We start from the raw sequence: 14,624 nt of genomic DNA, 5'->3' as shown, positions 1-14,624 counted from the left end.
AAGATCCGTGGGTCAAGATTTGTTCACTGTCTCGGGAAAGAATATCTGTCGACATCGCCGAACTGTGTCCTGGGGAGAATGGATACTGTGTCCTACTGTCCGAGGATCATCATAGATTTCATAATCATTCCCACCCTAAGGACATAAAGAAGATTATTCCTTCTGCTTTATGATTTTTAAATTCATGAGGCTGGAAGTGCTGTGACAGCAATTATGGAAAAAACATGCATCCAATCCTCCTGCCTCCACTGAGATAGGGTACCTGGCTCCACTTAGATTAGCTCAAGACAATCTGGATGTGCCAATTCCCAGGGAAATTATAGTCCCTCTAAAAATTCATAATTGAGAAAGAATACAAAGGGCCTTATGAACTGGTTTAAGGAAGAATAAAATTTGCAACAAGGAAGTCTTCATAGATGGAAAAAGGGCCTTACTCGCATCTCAAAGTTAACGATTCTTTTTAAAAATGCATACAGACAGTTCTCACTATGTGACTGGTCATGTAACATCTATTGGAAGTTACGACAGATCCCTTCCCCCCAAAAGCTACATACAACCCTGTTTTTAAGTTATGGCAGCTGCAACATCCCCATGTCATTCGCTCTCAGAATGACCACATGTACACTGTAACACCTTCCCATCTCTCTACCCCTCCCCCTGTGCCGCCCCACTGGGTTCCTGCAGTGCATGGCCTTGCTCCCCATGCATCCTGAAAGAGCTGCTACTTTCAGCACACCAATTCCTCGCAGAAATGACAGCTGCTTTCAGAACTTTCTGCCCAATCAGCTTGCCGTTAGGAGACTGCAAACCTCTCTTGGCTCTTGCTAGGCTTCTGGGAAACCTGCTGCCTACATGCAAAGACAGCAGCTTCAGAACAAACCTCCTGCCTCAGTCAGAAGACTGCAAGCCTCCCTTGGCTCCTGCTTGGCTTTTGGGAAGCCAACTGCCTGCACATGCCTGGCTTCCTCAAAACCTAGCAAGAGCCAGGAAAAGTTTGCTGTCTCCTATTGGGCAGCTCTTCTGTCTTCTTTTTATGCAAGCCTATGAAAGAGCTAACAAAAATGGGGAGGGGGGGAGAACTACTGAAGAAGCCTTTTTACAGCGACTGTAATCTCTCCTCCAAAAAAAGCAGGTTAGTCTCAAAGTACTCCCTCTTTCATGTGTGGATGAAACAGTCCATGGAAAAGAATGACTTGACTGCCAGAACGTATCTTGGGCTGTGGGTCTGCATGACTTGCAAGATCTTGATACAAGCTGGTTTTGTTGTACAAATACGGCCTTGCCCACTGAAAATTCTGATCAGAGAAGCATTTGTAGGACCCTTCAATTTGTAAACGGGCAATATCTGAGGCTCCCAAATATGCCTACTGATATTTTCAAACATTGAAATTACTGTTTGAAGATCACAAAGAAGATGTCTTTGACCCATAGTGGTAACTGGGCTCTGAGAAGAGCTCATTCTGAGAAGAACATGGGAAGCTTTCTCCTCAGTCCTCAAAATGGTTTCTTATCATATACTTACAGGGGTTGTCTCATTTCCAAAGAAATGTATGACATCAAATTTCTCATCCTCAAGGATGTTGAGGCAATAGCGTTTGTCCCAGCCCTCCGGAAAAACATCAAAACTAATCATACCACCTGTCAGATTTAGAGAAAATTTAGTGAAAATGAGATGAGAGTTTTTGGGAGTAAAATCTTTCCTTTGCTATCTCCGGCATAAGACACTGTGTCTTTGTGCAAACATTTTTTTTAACATGACTCATGGATCTGCGCTACTGTGCCGGCCTGATTCCCAGACACATTATAATATTACAGTTGATGTTTCCATAGCAATGAGATTAATTGGCATTAGTGGTGGGCTCTCAGCTGAAGATACAAACAAGAAACAGTTGGTTTGAGTACACATGATGTGCAGAGTTCAAATACATTTCAGAAAAATATGTGAAAATGTGCTTAATAATATGGCTAATGGGGGAAAGGATTCTTTTATCATGTTCTCGTGTAACTGGACTACAAGAAACACTCATGTTTATCATAAACCCAATGTTTATCATTTATTTGTAAAATTTATTAGCCACATGATAACTCTGGGTGGCTTGAAGTTAATTAACATGGATGGACCTAGCAGGTGCCTCATGTAATTCAGTTTAACCCTAACACTACAGGGACCTTCTTCATGAGTGCTATGAATATCATCTCTGACAGATTGGTAGCCTAATACTTTTTCCTAAATAAGTCTGGCATGTTGGTGGCAGAAATGCCAGGAGCCGCCATCATCACCATAAGGAATAGTGGGTCCTGCTAGAACCACGGGAAGAAATTTGGCCAACTGAAAAAATGATATTCAGAAGTTCAAGCTGTGAAAAACTCCACTTATATGAGAAATCTACCTGAGTATAACCCTTCCTTCATTCCAAGAATGTCTTGGCATTCTTTGTGATATTCTTTCAGCTTTTTGAAGAATGCTGTCGTATTTCCTCGGAGTCTTTCCTGCTCAAGGCTATATATGTCCTGCTATTTCAATCTCTCTTCATAAGACTCTATGTCCATCATCTCCATTTATCAATTATCTCCACTGGCCTTCAACATCTCCACTGGCCTTCTCCAGTGTTTTTAAAGTGTTTTTAAAATGTGGTGCCAAAGCAATACAGGAATGGAGTCTGAACAAAATATAGGCATTATTTCCTGTGATTTGGAAACTTCAATTGATACAAACTAAAATTGTACTTAACTTCCTTGCAGTCACATATCACTTTATATTCCCCACATGCCTGCTTTAAATAGAATTTGATTTTTATTTGCCAAATCCCACTCAAAATAAAATGCACTAAAAAGCATCCAAAATGACTGTGAGAAATTTCTTATACTCACCTCGGGAAAATCGCAGTCCCTTGCCTGCAAACTCCCTCTGCAGAGCTGCTACAAACTTCTCTCGTATCTTTTCTTTCTATAGTGGAGGCAACCAGAAGTGTGAAAAGAGACACTTCAGTTATTTTTATTTATCAGAGTCCACTTTTTCCTCCACAGAAACCAGTGCAAAGAGATCTTCCGCAAACTGTTAGGTTAATCTTCTTGTATAATTTCAGCTTCCTCACATAGTACGTCCTGTTCATAAAAACTAAATAAAAGATTTACATACACCCTTACCTAAAATATCACTGGAATCCTAAAGTAATTATATATCATAATAAAAACATCCCCACTGATAATGCATTGGGCAGCCTAATGCTTGTATTTACCTTGTCCAGTTCAGAAAATTCTATTCGTTCTTCCAAACTGCAGCTTCGACCAATGGGAGAGATGTTCAACATTCCATTGCGAAATTCTATGAATGTTCCCCTTTGTATATTTGGAGAAGAAAGAAGAATATAAGGTAGGAAGGTAGCACTGTACTGTTACAAATGCTCAAAATCCGTGGGATTGAAACAAAGGTATGCAACTTCTATCTTAAAGAGGGCATGTATCCTCTACCAGCACCCTATTTGAAGATCTCCAGTATTTCAATTTGGGTTGCTAAAATTCAGTGTTAAAATAATTCCATTTCAATGATACTGACTTTTTAATTGAGTGATTTTATTTCAGTGATACTGAATTTTTAAAAGACAAATTAAGCATAGGAATAGGAGCACGAAATTTCTGGAAAGCCAACTACTCCTATTTCTATTCTCATTCTGTCATCCTCCCACTACTTCAAATTTACTCTTAATCCCAATCCCCAATCTCAAACACAGTTCAAAATTGCCTAAAAAAATAGACTTTCGGCTGTTTTTTTAGGACCCAAGCAGATTGAAGGTTCTTCTGTTCCTATTCCCATACTTAAAAAGCAATTGCCTATGAATGCAAGCTGAACTATCTCAACACCTACCTTTAAAATCATGCCTTCGTGTCTCTCAGCAGCCTCCTGTAGAAGGCTGAATATGACACATACACCCCAAACAATTAACTGAAATGGCTTAATTTTGAGAAAATATTCTGACTATTTTCAAATTAGGGTGGAAGATTAAGGACTTTCTTCTCAATATATCATCTAATTAGTTAAAAATTCTAACAAAATGGTTAAATAATAAGAAAATGGGGAAAACTTTATACTTGGACAAAATTGTTCCTTGCCTAGGAAAAGAAAGATGGATAATTTCTTTGTTTATCTGTGATCCAAATTCCAAACATTATATGGTAAAATATCCTCATATATTGATATAAGGAAAGTACATTACCGTTTCTTGGGCAACTTTAGAAGTGCCATGTAATTAAGGCAAAAGTTGATCAGCTCTTGCAAAAGTTCCTCTCCAAGATGGTTCTGGATAGCCTATTGAACAAAGGATACAATTGATAAAAATGATTCTTGCAGAAGACAGCAGATGCTTTCACCACACAATATGTTAATTAGAAACAAAGGAGGCCTTTGCCAACAGGAGTAGAAATCAAGGTAGGTGAAATCTTAAAATGTTGCTTAACAAATTTTACTTTATGATGTAAGATGCAAGAAACAATTTTACCTTCTGCAGTAGTACTAAAATCAACGACATTTCTAGATTGTCATATCTGGATGAAGAGGACTGAAAGGAAAATAATAATCTTAAAAAACAGCCTCGTTTGACTTGGTCTCCTCAAAATCCAATTAGGGCCGTAATTTTCAGCAATCCCAGCCATTTCTAAGAATTACAACACATTTAGCGGATGTTGGATCAGAAAATGTTGTCTTATTAAATATAAATCTTAATGTCTCTTATTATCTTGTATTTTGTGTCAAAAAGAAAATAACTTATAATGTTCAACCATGTATCTGGTATGTTACATTATGAAATAATGTTTTTCAGGCATCACTCTTTGAGATTTTGCTTTCTCTTTGGAGGTTTATTAAAAGGTTATGCAATCAGTGGTCCTCCAGAGTTAATTGAGTTTCAATTCCTGGCAAACTAAGTCACTATAAGCACCAGTGAGGGTTGGTGCAAACAATAGTTAGGCAACAAAAATTATCCATCCTCTTTTTTTAAAATAAGGTTATTCTTTATTTCAATTCCTATGTGAAGCCAGATGAGTTGAATGGGTTTTGAATATAACCTTCTCCCTATGAGTGATTTCAGGTGAAAAGCAATGGCAGGAAAATATTTGTAATGTCAATGGAGAAACACAAAGAGGCTACCCCTACCTGCTTTGAGACTAGTTGCCCATTCTTGTATTGCACAGTGCCATTTTCTGCAAAGACGTAATCAAACTTGTTTATGACTGTTGGAAATGGTTGTTGGAAGAGTAGAGAAATTGAGAAAAAAAAATCAATGGAAGAGAAATCAGTCAAATATTAATGCAACTCTTTTCATCATTCAGATGGCTAGGGGCCAAGATGGATGAATTAGTTGAATTCTATTTGCGCTGCTTCTCTAAAAAAGCTGTGTAAACAGTGATGCTCATTTATAATTTTAGGAGCGCTAAACCTGAGTTCTCACCTTTCCTTGGAAGGAAGGATTCAGAATATGATATTGTACTGTTTTTGTTACTGACAAAACATGATGACTAACACAGAGAACACAGGGATACATAATAACTGTTCCATTTTTTTACTGCACTGGATCTAGCTTAAACTGAAAGCATACAGTGAAATTCCATTAACTTAATGGTGTATCTGGAAATTGGACTGGAAAGCAATTTGCCATTTTCATGCAAATTTATGTAAGCATGGAATATTAACATTTTTCAACCTCACTTAGATTGTTGCAGGCTACAGGTGGGGGATTGTTACAAAAATAAAAGTCATGATTTCTTTCTCTGTTCTGAAAGCTACTTTAGTCTCTAAAAATTTACATTGCAAATTTCTGTTGTTCCCTGCATTCTGGAGGGTTTCTATCCTTGATTTTTTTCACCTGAGTTTCTTGGTTATGTATGTAGAACTGTACATTTAAACTTAGAGCTTGCCACATAAGTTCAAGGAAAGAGTATAGGAATACCTCTTGCAAGGCTGCTCCTGTGCCCGATAGTCTTAAAACTCGATGTTCCTATTCTGTTCTATGACTTTAAAGCATTTGTATAGGAAAGAATGGCCAGTGTCTTGGCTGAAACTCTTAAATAATCTTTACATTAAAAGTAATAACTTGTCCAGGATACTTAGAGCAGCCTTGCTATAGGAGAATTTGCCAAAAGTTTCCATTTTGTTTGAATTATGGTTCACTAACATGATCTGACACTAATATACAGCCATTCAACAATGTCCAAACAATAATAAAAATTCTGTAATATAAAAATTAAGTGAGACAAAAGAAAAGACACCTTACTTACCTTCATCCCCTTCTCCAAGCTGTTCTGCTATTTTAGAGTAGTCTGAGCCTCCAACCACCCCAATCATCACTCTTTTACGCAGCTCTTGAAGAAATTTTGCTATTTCAGGCTCAATTTTCTGAAGGAAACAGAAAATGAGATTCTTATGGAAAAGCTATAGATAGCACCATGCTGATATTATGCAACGGACACATACACATGGATCCTGTGTGTGTTAAAATCGAATCAATCCATCATGACAGAATAAACATCATAAACCAGGGCAACTGATGTTTAAAATCACCAGATAAATTGTAATCAGTAGATAAAAACCCAACCCAAACCGTTAGAAAACCCTTGTCTAGAAATGGTGGAGAGCAATAAAATCTAAGAGCTTTGGACAGTCCAGGGAAGGGAAATTGGAAATGTATGGACAATTTTTCCTTCTGCTCATATCTCTTCTATCTCATTCTTAACCAGTCAGAACTACTTGGTCTTTCATTTATAAACAATAACAGACATTGCTGTCTTACCTATGTCTCATTTACTATTCTATCATGGTTTTTGTTGCTTCAGGGCAATGATGTTGGCTTTTCAGACTTTAGAGAGATTAGGGAATAATAAGTTTAGTGGTGAGCATTATTTTTTTTCTAAATGATGCTTGGTGTAGTGATGTGCTGATCACCTTGATAAAGGGCAAGATACTACTTTATTTGTCCAAGTGTTTTGTTTTTCAGAATTTGACCTAATTGGAAAATTACATTTAGACTGAATGCAACAAAATGACCTTCTTGGTATTTTAATCAGGATATCAGTCCAGCAAAGAAATGGATGAAGAATCACGCACTGAATAAAGCTTGATAGTCCCTTCCAGCTTTCAATCATCATACTAAAATTGGTTACAGGTACTGCTAGCTCTGCTGTACAGGTGAATGGATTAAAGTTCTAACTATCATATATTTGAAGAAAAAAGTCACTGGAGGAATGGTATTTGCAGTAGCTTCAAAACGGACAGAGAATTAAGTTTTCATGAAATGCAGATTTATATGAAACTCATTAACTGGTCCAGCTACTAGTTAATGGAATACAAATCTAGAATGGAACCATTTATATATTACAAAAACTCCCATGTCTGTAACCTTTATCTGGGCAAAACAGTGCATCACAGGGAAAAATATTTTCAACTAAGGTACCTGAAATGGGCTCATTTATAGAATGACTCCTATGGGCATATGACTTCCAAATGAATGAAATTTGGGGGGGTTGTGTCTGCTTCAGAATGGTATGGCTGTTGCTGCATCAGTGCTGCCATGGTCAGTGATGGCCTCCTGGTCTTCATTTTCAACATTCCCTGGCAGCTTCCCATAAATCCTTCTGCACTTGCACTGCACTCCTTGTTCCCTACCCCACCTGGCAGCAGCCACTTATCTGCCTGCTGGAAAGGAGAGGGAGGGAGGAAGGGAGGAACAGAGAGAAAGGAAGGAATGCAAGAGGAGGAAAGGGAATAAAGGGAGAAAGGGGGAAGGAAGTAAGGAACAGAGAGAGAGGGAGAAGGAAGGAACAGTTCCAATGCTCACTGCAAGCTTCCCACAGGAAACTCAATAGGGAGGCTGACAGGAAATTGCAAGCTGTTCCCCCATGCAATACTTGCAATGAATGAACCTAAACGGACAGCCCATTGTAGTACCACCAAATGTGTTGCACTTGCACTACAGGTAGTCGACTTACAGTTTTTTGTTTAGTGACTGTATGAAATTACAACAGCACAGAAAAAAGTGACTTATGACTGTTTTCACACAGCCGTTGCAGCATCCCAGGTCACTTGATCAAAATTTGGATGCTTGGCAACTGCTTCATATTTATGACTATTACAGTGTTCTAAGGTCATGTGATCACCTTTTGTGACTTTCTGATAAGCAAAGTCAATGGGGAAGACAGATTCACTAAACAACCGGGTTACTAATTTAACAACTGCAGTGATTCACTTAACAACTGTAGCAAGAAAGTTCATAAAGTGAGACAAAACTCACTTAACTGTCTTCCTTAGCAACAGAAATGTTGGGCCCAATTGCACTTGTAAGTTTGAGGACTGCTATTATATCCTAGGTTACATTGTTTCTAGATAACACTGGTTTGATAGGGGCACTTCTGGATATATTTGGCTGATCAATTTTGGAAGACAACAGCGCTATTGATCGTATATATATGCCAATCCTGTGGTAAGCGATCCCTAGGCTCAGTGGGGGGTTGAGTTCGCTTCAAGTTAAAGTTACTCTCTAGTCCTGCAAAACATTCCAAATTTAATCTTCCCAACCAACCCGAGTCGCTTGTCCCCTTCACATTTCTTACATAATCGGTGACGAATGGAAACGTTTTGAAAAGCCCACTCTGGGCAACCTGCAGCTTCCCCCCCTCCCCCCCCCCCGGTGTATGAGGGCAACTGAACTCCCACATCGCGTCTGTCGCAACCGCCTCTCATCCAGAGCTTCAAAGGGCGGGAACGAGGCAGAAGAGGAGAAGACAGGAGAAGCGTCGCTTTTTTCCCCCCGCTGGGCTCGCCCGGCGTTCCCGGGTTCAGGCGCCACTGCTCTGCGGCACGCTCCAGGGTCCCGGCCGCCCGCCCGCCCGCCTGCCTAGGCTCCCGGGATCCCCCCCCCCCCGGTCCCCATTCATTCCGCAAAGGCGTTGAAGGACAAGCTGAGGACGATCGCGAATGCGGGAGGGGTGAAGGCGAAGGTTCCCGATCGCGTTACCTGCCGGGGCGGGGTGAGGGTCCCATCCACGTCAAAGAGGCAGAGAATGCGCGGCGGACTCCCGGAGGTATCGGCCATTGCGCGTCGACCCCGCTTTACTCGGCGGCCGTAACTCCTCAGCGGCGACAAGGCTGCGATCCGCCGGAGGCGTCGGCCCACGAAGGAACCAATTAGGAAGATAAGAGCTGCTCATGTGATCCTTGGAAACCGGGCTGGCAGCCCGTCCGGGCCTGGCGGAGGGTTGCGGAGGATTCCCAGGGCAGCTTGGCTGATCCGGACTCTTAGGAAATCTCAGGCCGGAGTCTCAAAACCGGAGAGGAATGAGTGGCGTAAGCCAAGATTCTTCCGGTCTTCGCAGGCGTAAGAAAGGGGCTGGCCACTCTCTCCATATGTCCTCTCCTTTAACGCCTTCTTGAAATGAGTGACCACGTATCTATCTATATGCGTGGGATAGTCACGTGCGAGTTTACATTGACCGTTGTTTACAAATATGTACGCACTCCTGCATATAAATGAATGAAAGGCTATGCGTGAGAGTTCTTAGGTGCCGGGGGGGGGGGGAGGGACAGCTTGACCACGCCTATTGCGATCTACAGGTCCTGCCCAGTTTCGGCTCCAGCCAAGTCTATTACCGATGCCCCACAGCGACGTGCAGTTACTAATTCCATGTGATCTAATACAAATAAATAATAAGCAACATAAAAATTGGAATGCCTAGAGCTTTCAGGGTTGTGTATTGTTTACAAGAATAATCCATTTATGCTGATTTAATTAGTGACCTCCTTAGAGCATTTCATTTTCAGTTACTAATCAGATCATCAATACTAGTAAGCTGTAATACAACATCACTGTAGATCAAAGCCCTGAAATTGGTCAGTCAGCAATATTTGGCACAAATGCTGTCCTTGCAGAACCATTGGGTTCTGTATCTTTCAATATACAAAATAAAATTATAACATTGTTGATCCATGGAAGAAAAATCCAAACTATACAGTGGGATAATATCTGTTAGGATCCAAAAAAAGATGACAAACTAGTGTTACATTCTTATTGGTCCCACTATATATGTTTGGATTTTTTTCTTCCAATATGTGAATCCTTTTTGGCAAAATGTTGCACTGTAGAACAGCGGTCACCAACTGGTGGTCAACAAGAAAATTTTGGTGGTCCTCAGAAAAATTGCTTGCATTTTTTATATTGCACTAAATCAGGGGTCCTCAAACTTACGGCCAGATATATGCAAGTGCCGCTGGTGGTGAAGAGCCGGAGGGCCTTGTTCCAATGGGACTGCCTCATGACCTGGAACTGGCCTTGCACTCCTGCAGGTCTTCCCTTTGCTTGGAAAGCCTATGCTCGTAGTCCTCAGTGAGATGCTTCTGCTGAGCCTCCTTCTCGGCCAGATCCAATTTGAACTGAGCCAGCTGTTTTGCCGACTCTTTCTTGTGGTGGCTGCTTAGCTCCAGCAACTGCTTCCTGTTGGGGCCCTAAGGAGCCTGGGCAGGCAGGGGAGAAGTGGCTGGGAGGGGAGGGGCAAGTAGTGGTCGGCGAGGTGCCCTTGACACGAATGACATCGAGTTGGCCATGCCCACCCAGTCACATGACCACCTAGCCACACCCACCCAGCCAGTCATTAGGCAGATCATATTAGTCGTCCGCGAGACTTAAAATTATGAATTTGGTGGTCCCTGAGGTCCGAAAATTTGGTGACCCCTGCTGTAGAACATAGAAGACAATAGTGGTGCCTTAGAATTAAAATTCCAATTTTAAAAAGCATTTGTGAAGGAAGTTCACTACATTAATATTCTACATTACTGGATGCTGTTATTTAAGAATTTTCTCTTCATTTTGTCTTGAGAAATGGTGAACTGCAGGATTTTTTTTAAAATGAAGCATATTCACAGATGGCATTGTAGAAAGTTAGCACCCACCCTTCTCCTAGAAAAATGAAATATTCTAGGAAATATTAAAAAGGCTGAATATTATATACCTCCTTGGATGAGAAAAGGAGAAACATGCTCTTGGAAAGCAGCCCCCACCTTTGTTAATAGCCCCCAAAAAACTGGTGCCAACCTATCTACGAGACAAAAAACTGGGCCAGTCTATCTATAAAACAAAGGGCCTCAGCTCCAGGATGATGGGATTATCCTTCAGGGCAAAGCCATTGAGCCACAATAGGAAATTGCCCTTCATTGAATCACTCAGCAAGATTCAACCAAGCCTGAGACACAGACAACCTCATCTATGACTGCCTAGCCCCATGGGAGTCTGACTGCAACCAATAGAATAAGCTGAAATTCAAAGCCCAAGAGAGGGTATAAATCTCTCTCTCTCACCCATATGCTCAATTGCCCAGGACCTCAAACCATATGGTCCTGTCCACCATCAAACCATCTTTCCAAACAGCTTCCATGTTTCCAGTGTCTTTCTCCCCACTTGGAACTGAACCCAGATGGACATTTCTTCCAACAGCTTAAAGATAAAGATTCCAACCAATAAAGTTAAAGATACAGAGTTGAACTCAGATCTTGGTAAATGGATTGTTGATCAATGCAGTTGCTTTGTTTTCAATATTAGGCAAGATCTATGTCATCTGGAGCATAGCAAGTCTTTATACTAAATTTCCTGTTTAATCATTTCTTTGAGCAAAGGCAGAAAATTGGCATAATATTATTTTCTTTGATGAAAATAATATTAGGAAGTTCTAACATAAAAAATGCAAGTAGAAAAATAGGCACCACCTTTGGTGGGAAGGTAACAGCGTTCCGTCCTCCTTTGGCATTGAGTCATGCCGGCCACATGACCATGGAGACATCTTTGGTCAGCGCTGGCTCTTCGGCTTTGAAACAGAGATGAGCACCGTCCCCTAGAGTCAGCAACAACTAGCACATATGTGTGAGGGGAACCTTTACCTTTACCTAACTTTTTATTTAAAAGACCAGTTCATCTAACCTGCAAACATCTTAAAATCTGGAGCGTTAAATCTTTTTGGCTGACCCCTAAAAAAACAAGTATAAGCTTTATCTATAGCAAGGCTGCTTTATGACTGTTTTAAACCTAACAGTGAATATTTATCCATCTTTAATTAAGGTATGTGTTTGACAGATAGGCAAAACAGTCCCCATGAATCTGAATGTGTGTGGCAACCAGCAACTTAAAGACACGCCCTGGTCCCTTTGCTCCTCTGTAACCTAGGAGAAACAAACAACAAACCAGTTTTATCACTTTAATGTGGAAGACCCAAGATTATATAAAGATCTATTTCCTAACTTTACTCCCAGCTATCTTGGGCAACAGCTATCATTTTGTGATACAAAAGACAGAACAGAATCTGAAAGGTAAGTTTAATATGTATTCACCAGCTGTGAAAGCAGAAGATGGGGTGAAATTATTACAAGGAAGAATAGTAGATTTGAAAAGTCAGAGAAGATGCAAGAGTCTGTGGTTTCTGAAACAAATCTTTATTTTCTAGATACAATTCTGCTCGTTTTGATATGGAAATTCCCCTTATGTAAGATGGGAAAAACTGACTTGTATTGATTTTTTCTGAGGCAAGTGACTGCAATGTTCTGAGCACAACCTCACATTTATTGCTCAGGTCTAGACTGAGCAGGGAGATGAGATGAACTTAATTTATTGCTATGCGTTAGGGTTCTTGATTAGTCCCTGTGGGCTGTAAAAGCAGGATTATAATTTTATTCATTTATTGCATTTATATCCTACCGCAACTGAATAGGGAAAAATAATGGGTTACAAAGCCAGCCATACTAGCATCTCTTTACCTGAGCTTACAGGTTTGGCTGGTTTCCACAATAAACTCTATCCCTCTTAAATGAGATATCATCATTTGAGATCACAATCACAAATGAGTTGTGATAGGCAGGAGAAATTTGATCCTTTGCAGGATGAACTGGTTCTATTCATTGGGATTTATCAGTGCTGTTACCTTATACATAGAGCTCATGTAAGGTGACGGCATAGCTGCAACGGTTCACCTACTAACTGCTAGAATGTGTATGCAACTGCATGTGGGTATGCATGTTTGTAAGTTTACACACATATGTGACCTTCTGCCTACCGAATAGCTCTGGTAATGAATGGCTTCAGGAATGGAAAGATTTTTTCTGAGGCATTTCTGTTAGAATGATCCAACTCCAGAAATTGAGAAATAAAAATAGATCACAAGTTACCTTGCTTGAAGTTTTGGCCTATGTCCAAATGGGCAATCAACTAGAAAGTAGACAAATTAATTGCTCCCAAACATTTTCCTGGAAAACGTAGCTGCTGCAGCAACCCAGATTTTAAGTCAGTTGAGTGGATGAATGGGCAAGGGTATTATCTAAGATATTGGCAAAAGAAAGCTTAACTTGACTGAACACATTAGATTTTTAAACACTGCTTTTATTGTTTTTATAAATAATTTAAGATGAAAAACATACAAATGTTTTCTCATTTTCCCCACAACTCTGTTGAGCTGAGAATGACAGGCCCAAAATCACCCAGGTTTCATGCCTAAAGGGGGACTAGAATTTATAGTTTCCTGGCCATAAAATACTTTCCAGCTGAGTTATTCCAAATTAGAAGTACGTTTGATATTCTGGTCTTAAAGAAAATGGATTTAATTGACCATGGGAATTATATAGGTATATACAGGTATATAGGGATTCAATTCTGAGCATTAGATAAGTTATAGAAGTCTGGGTGACTCTGCAGCTTCCATTTGTTGTACAGAATCATGAAAATATTTTCACCCACTGAATATAGCTCATATATTCTGAAACTGCTCTAAATAGTTTGGGCCACTACTGTATTCTTTGCTGACACATGTACTAATGTAAATAATGCAAACCATATTTATCATTCAGTAGTGAAGCATGACCCCAAGGCTTATGTGAAGAGGTACATCTTGAGAATTTAAAAATTTGTACTGAAAATGCCAAGTATGCTTTCAGAGGCAGGAAAATCCAGAGCCAGAGCCATTCACCTGACCTTGGTTTAAGTCATAACCATATCACTAATGCATCAGGTGCATTTCCCCACCCAACCCTTGCAAAATACTTTAAAGATGGACTAGTAGTGTAATACAAATTAAAGCCATACATAGAAAAAGAAATGCCAGATGTTCAAGTTTGCTTTGAAAAAGGCTGAGGAACATGAGACATTATTATTGATGCATGTTGGAAAATTGAGAAAGCCAAGAACTATCAAAAGAAGCACTATGTGCTTCATTGATTATAGAAAGGCCTTTGATTGTATCAATATAATCTAAAATATCATAGGGTCATATTTTTGATTATAATATCAAGATAAATAGGGAGGCAAATATGCCAAAATAAAACAAGCAAACTCAAGTGGGTTCCGACAAAGGCTTTATTTTAATTATAAAACAAGAACAATATGGAATTCCTGGAAATGACAGACCTGTTAATTAAGCCAGATCTTTGCTGTCATATACAGGCTGCTCAGCTTTCCATGCCCATTGACAGGTTAAAAGTATATCAATTTAAATACATGCACATTTCATACTTTATATAGACTTATAAATATAAGGATGGGAAAAATGTTAAGATATGAATGTAGCTACTTATTTTTCCACAAGTATAAAGCAGGTCTGCTGTCTGTGAA

General features: G+C 39.9%; 1 protein-coding gene across 1 annotated transcript; it reads right to left on the bottom strand.

Moving 5' to 3' along the window:
- PMM1 (phosphomannomutase 1) lies at positions 1-9,080 on the bottom strand. Its single transcript, XM_070947166.1, has 8 exons — positions 9,003-9,080; positions 6,271-6,388; positions 5,150-5,226; positions 4,215-4,306; positions 3,240-3,339; positions 2,872-2,947; positions 1,523-1,638; positions 1-135 (listed from the first exon to the last, which is right to left on the bottom strand). Exons 1-8 carry the CDS (start codon positions 9,078-9,080, stop codon positions 13-15), a joined length of 780 nt encoding a protein of 259 aa, XP_070803267.1. The 3' UTR covers positions 1-12.
- Positions 9,081-14,624: the final 5,544 nt, after the last annotated feature.

Source organism: Pituophis catenifer, unplaced genomic scaffold (assembly GCF_029215685.1).
Source record: "Pituophis catenifer annectens isolate HBS135680 unplaced genomic scaffold, rPitCat1.0.hap2 SCAF_7, whole genome shotgun sequence".
Lineage (NCBI taxonomy): Eukaryota > Metazoa > Chordata > Lepidosauria > Squamata > Colubridae > Pituophis > Pituophis catenifer.
This window is presented reverse-complemented; position numbering and strand designations above follow the sequence as displayed.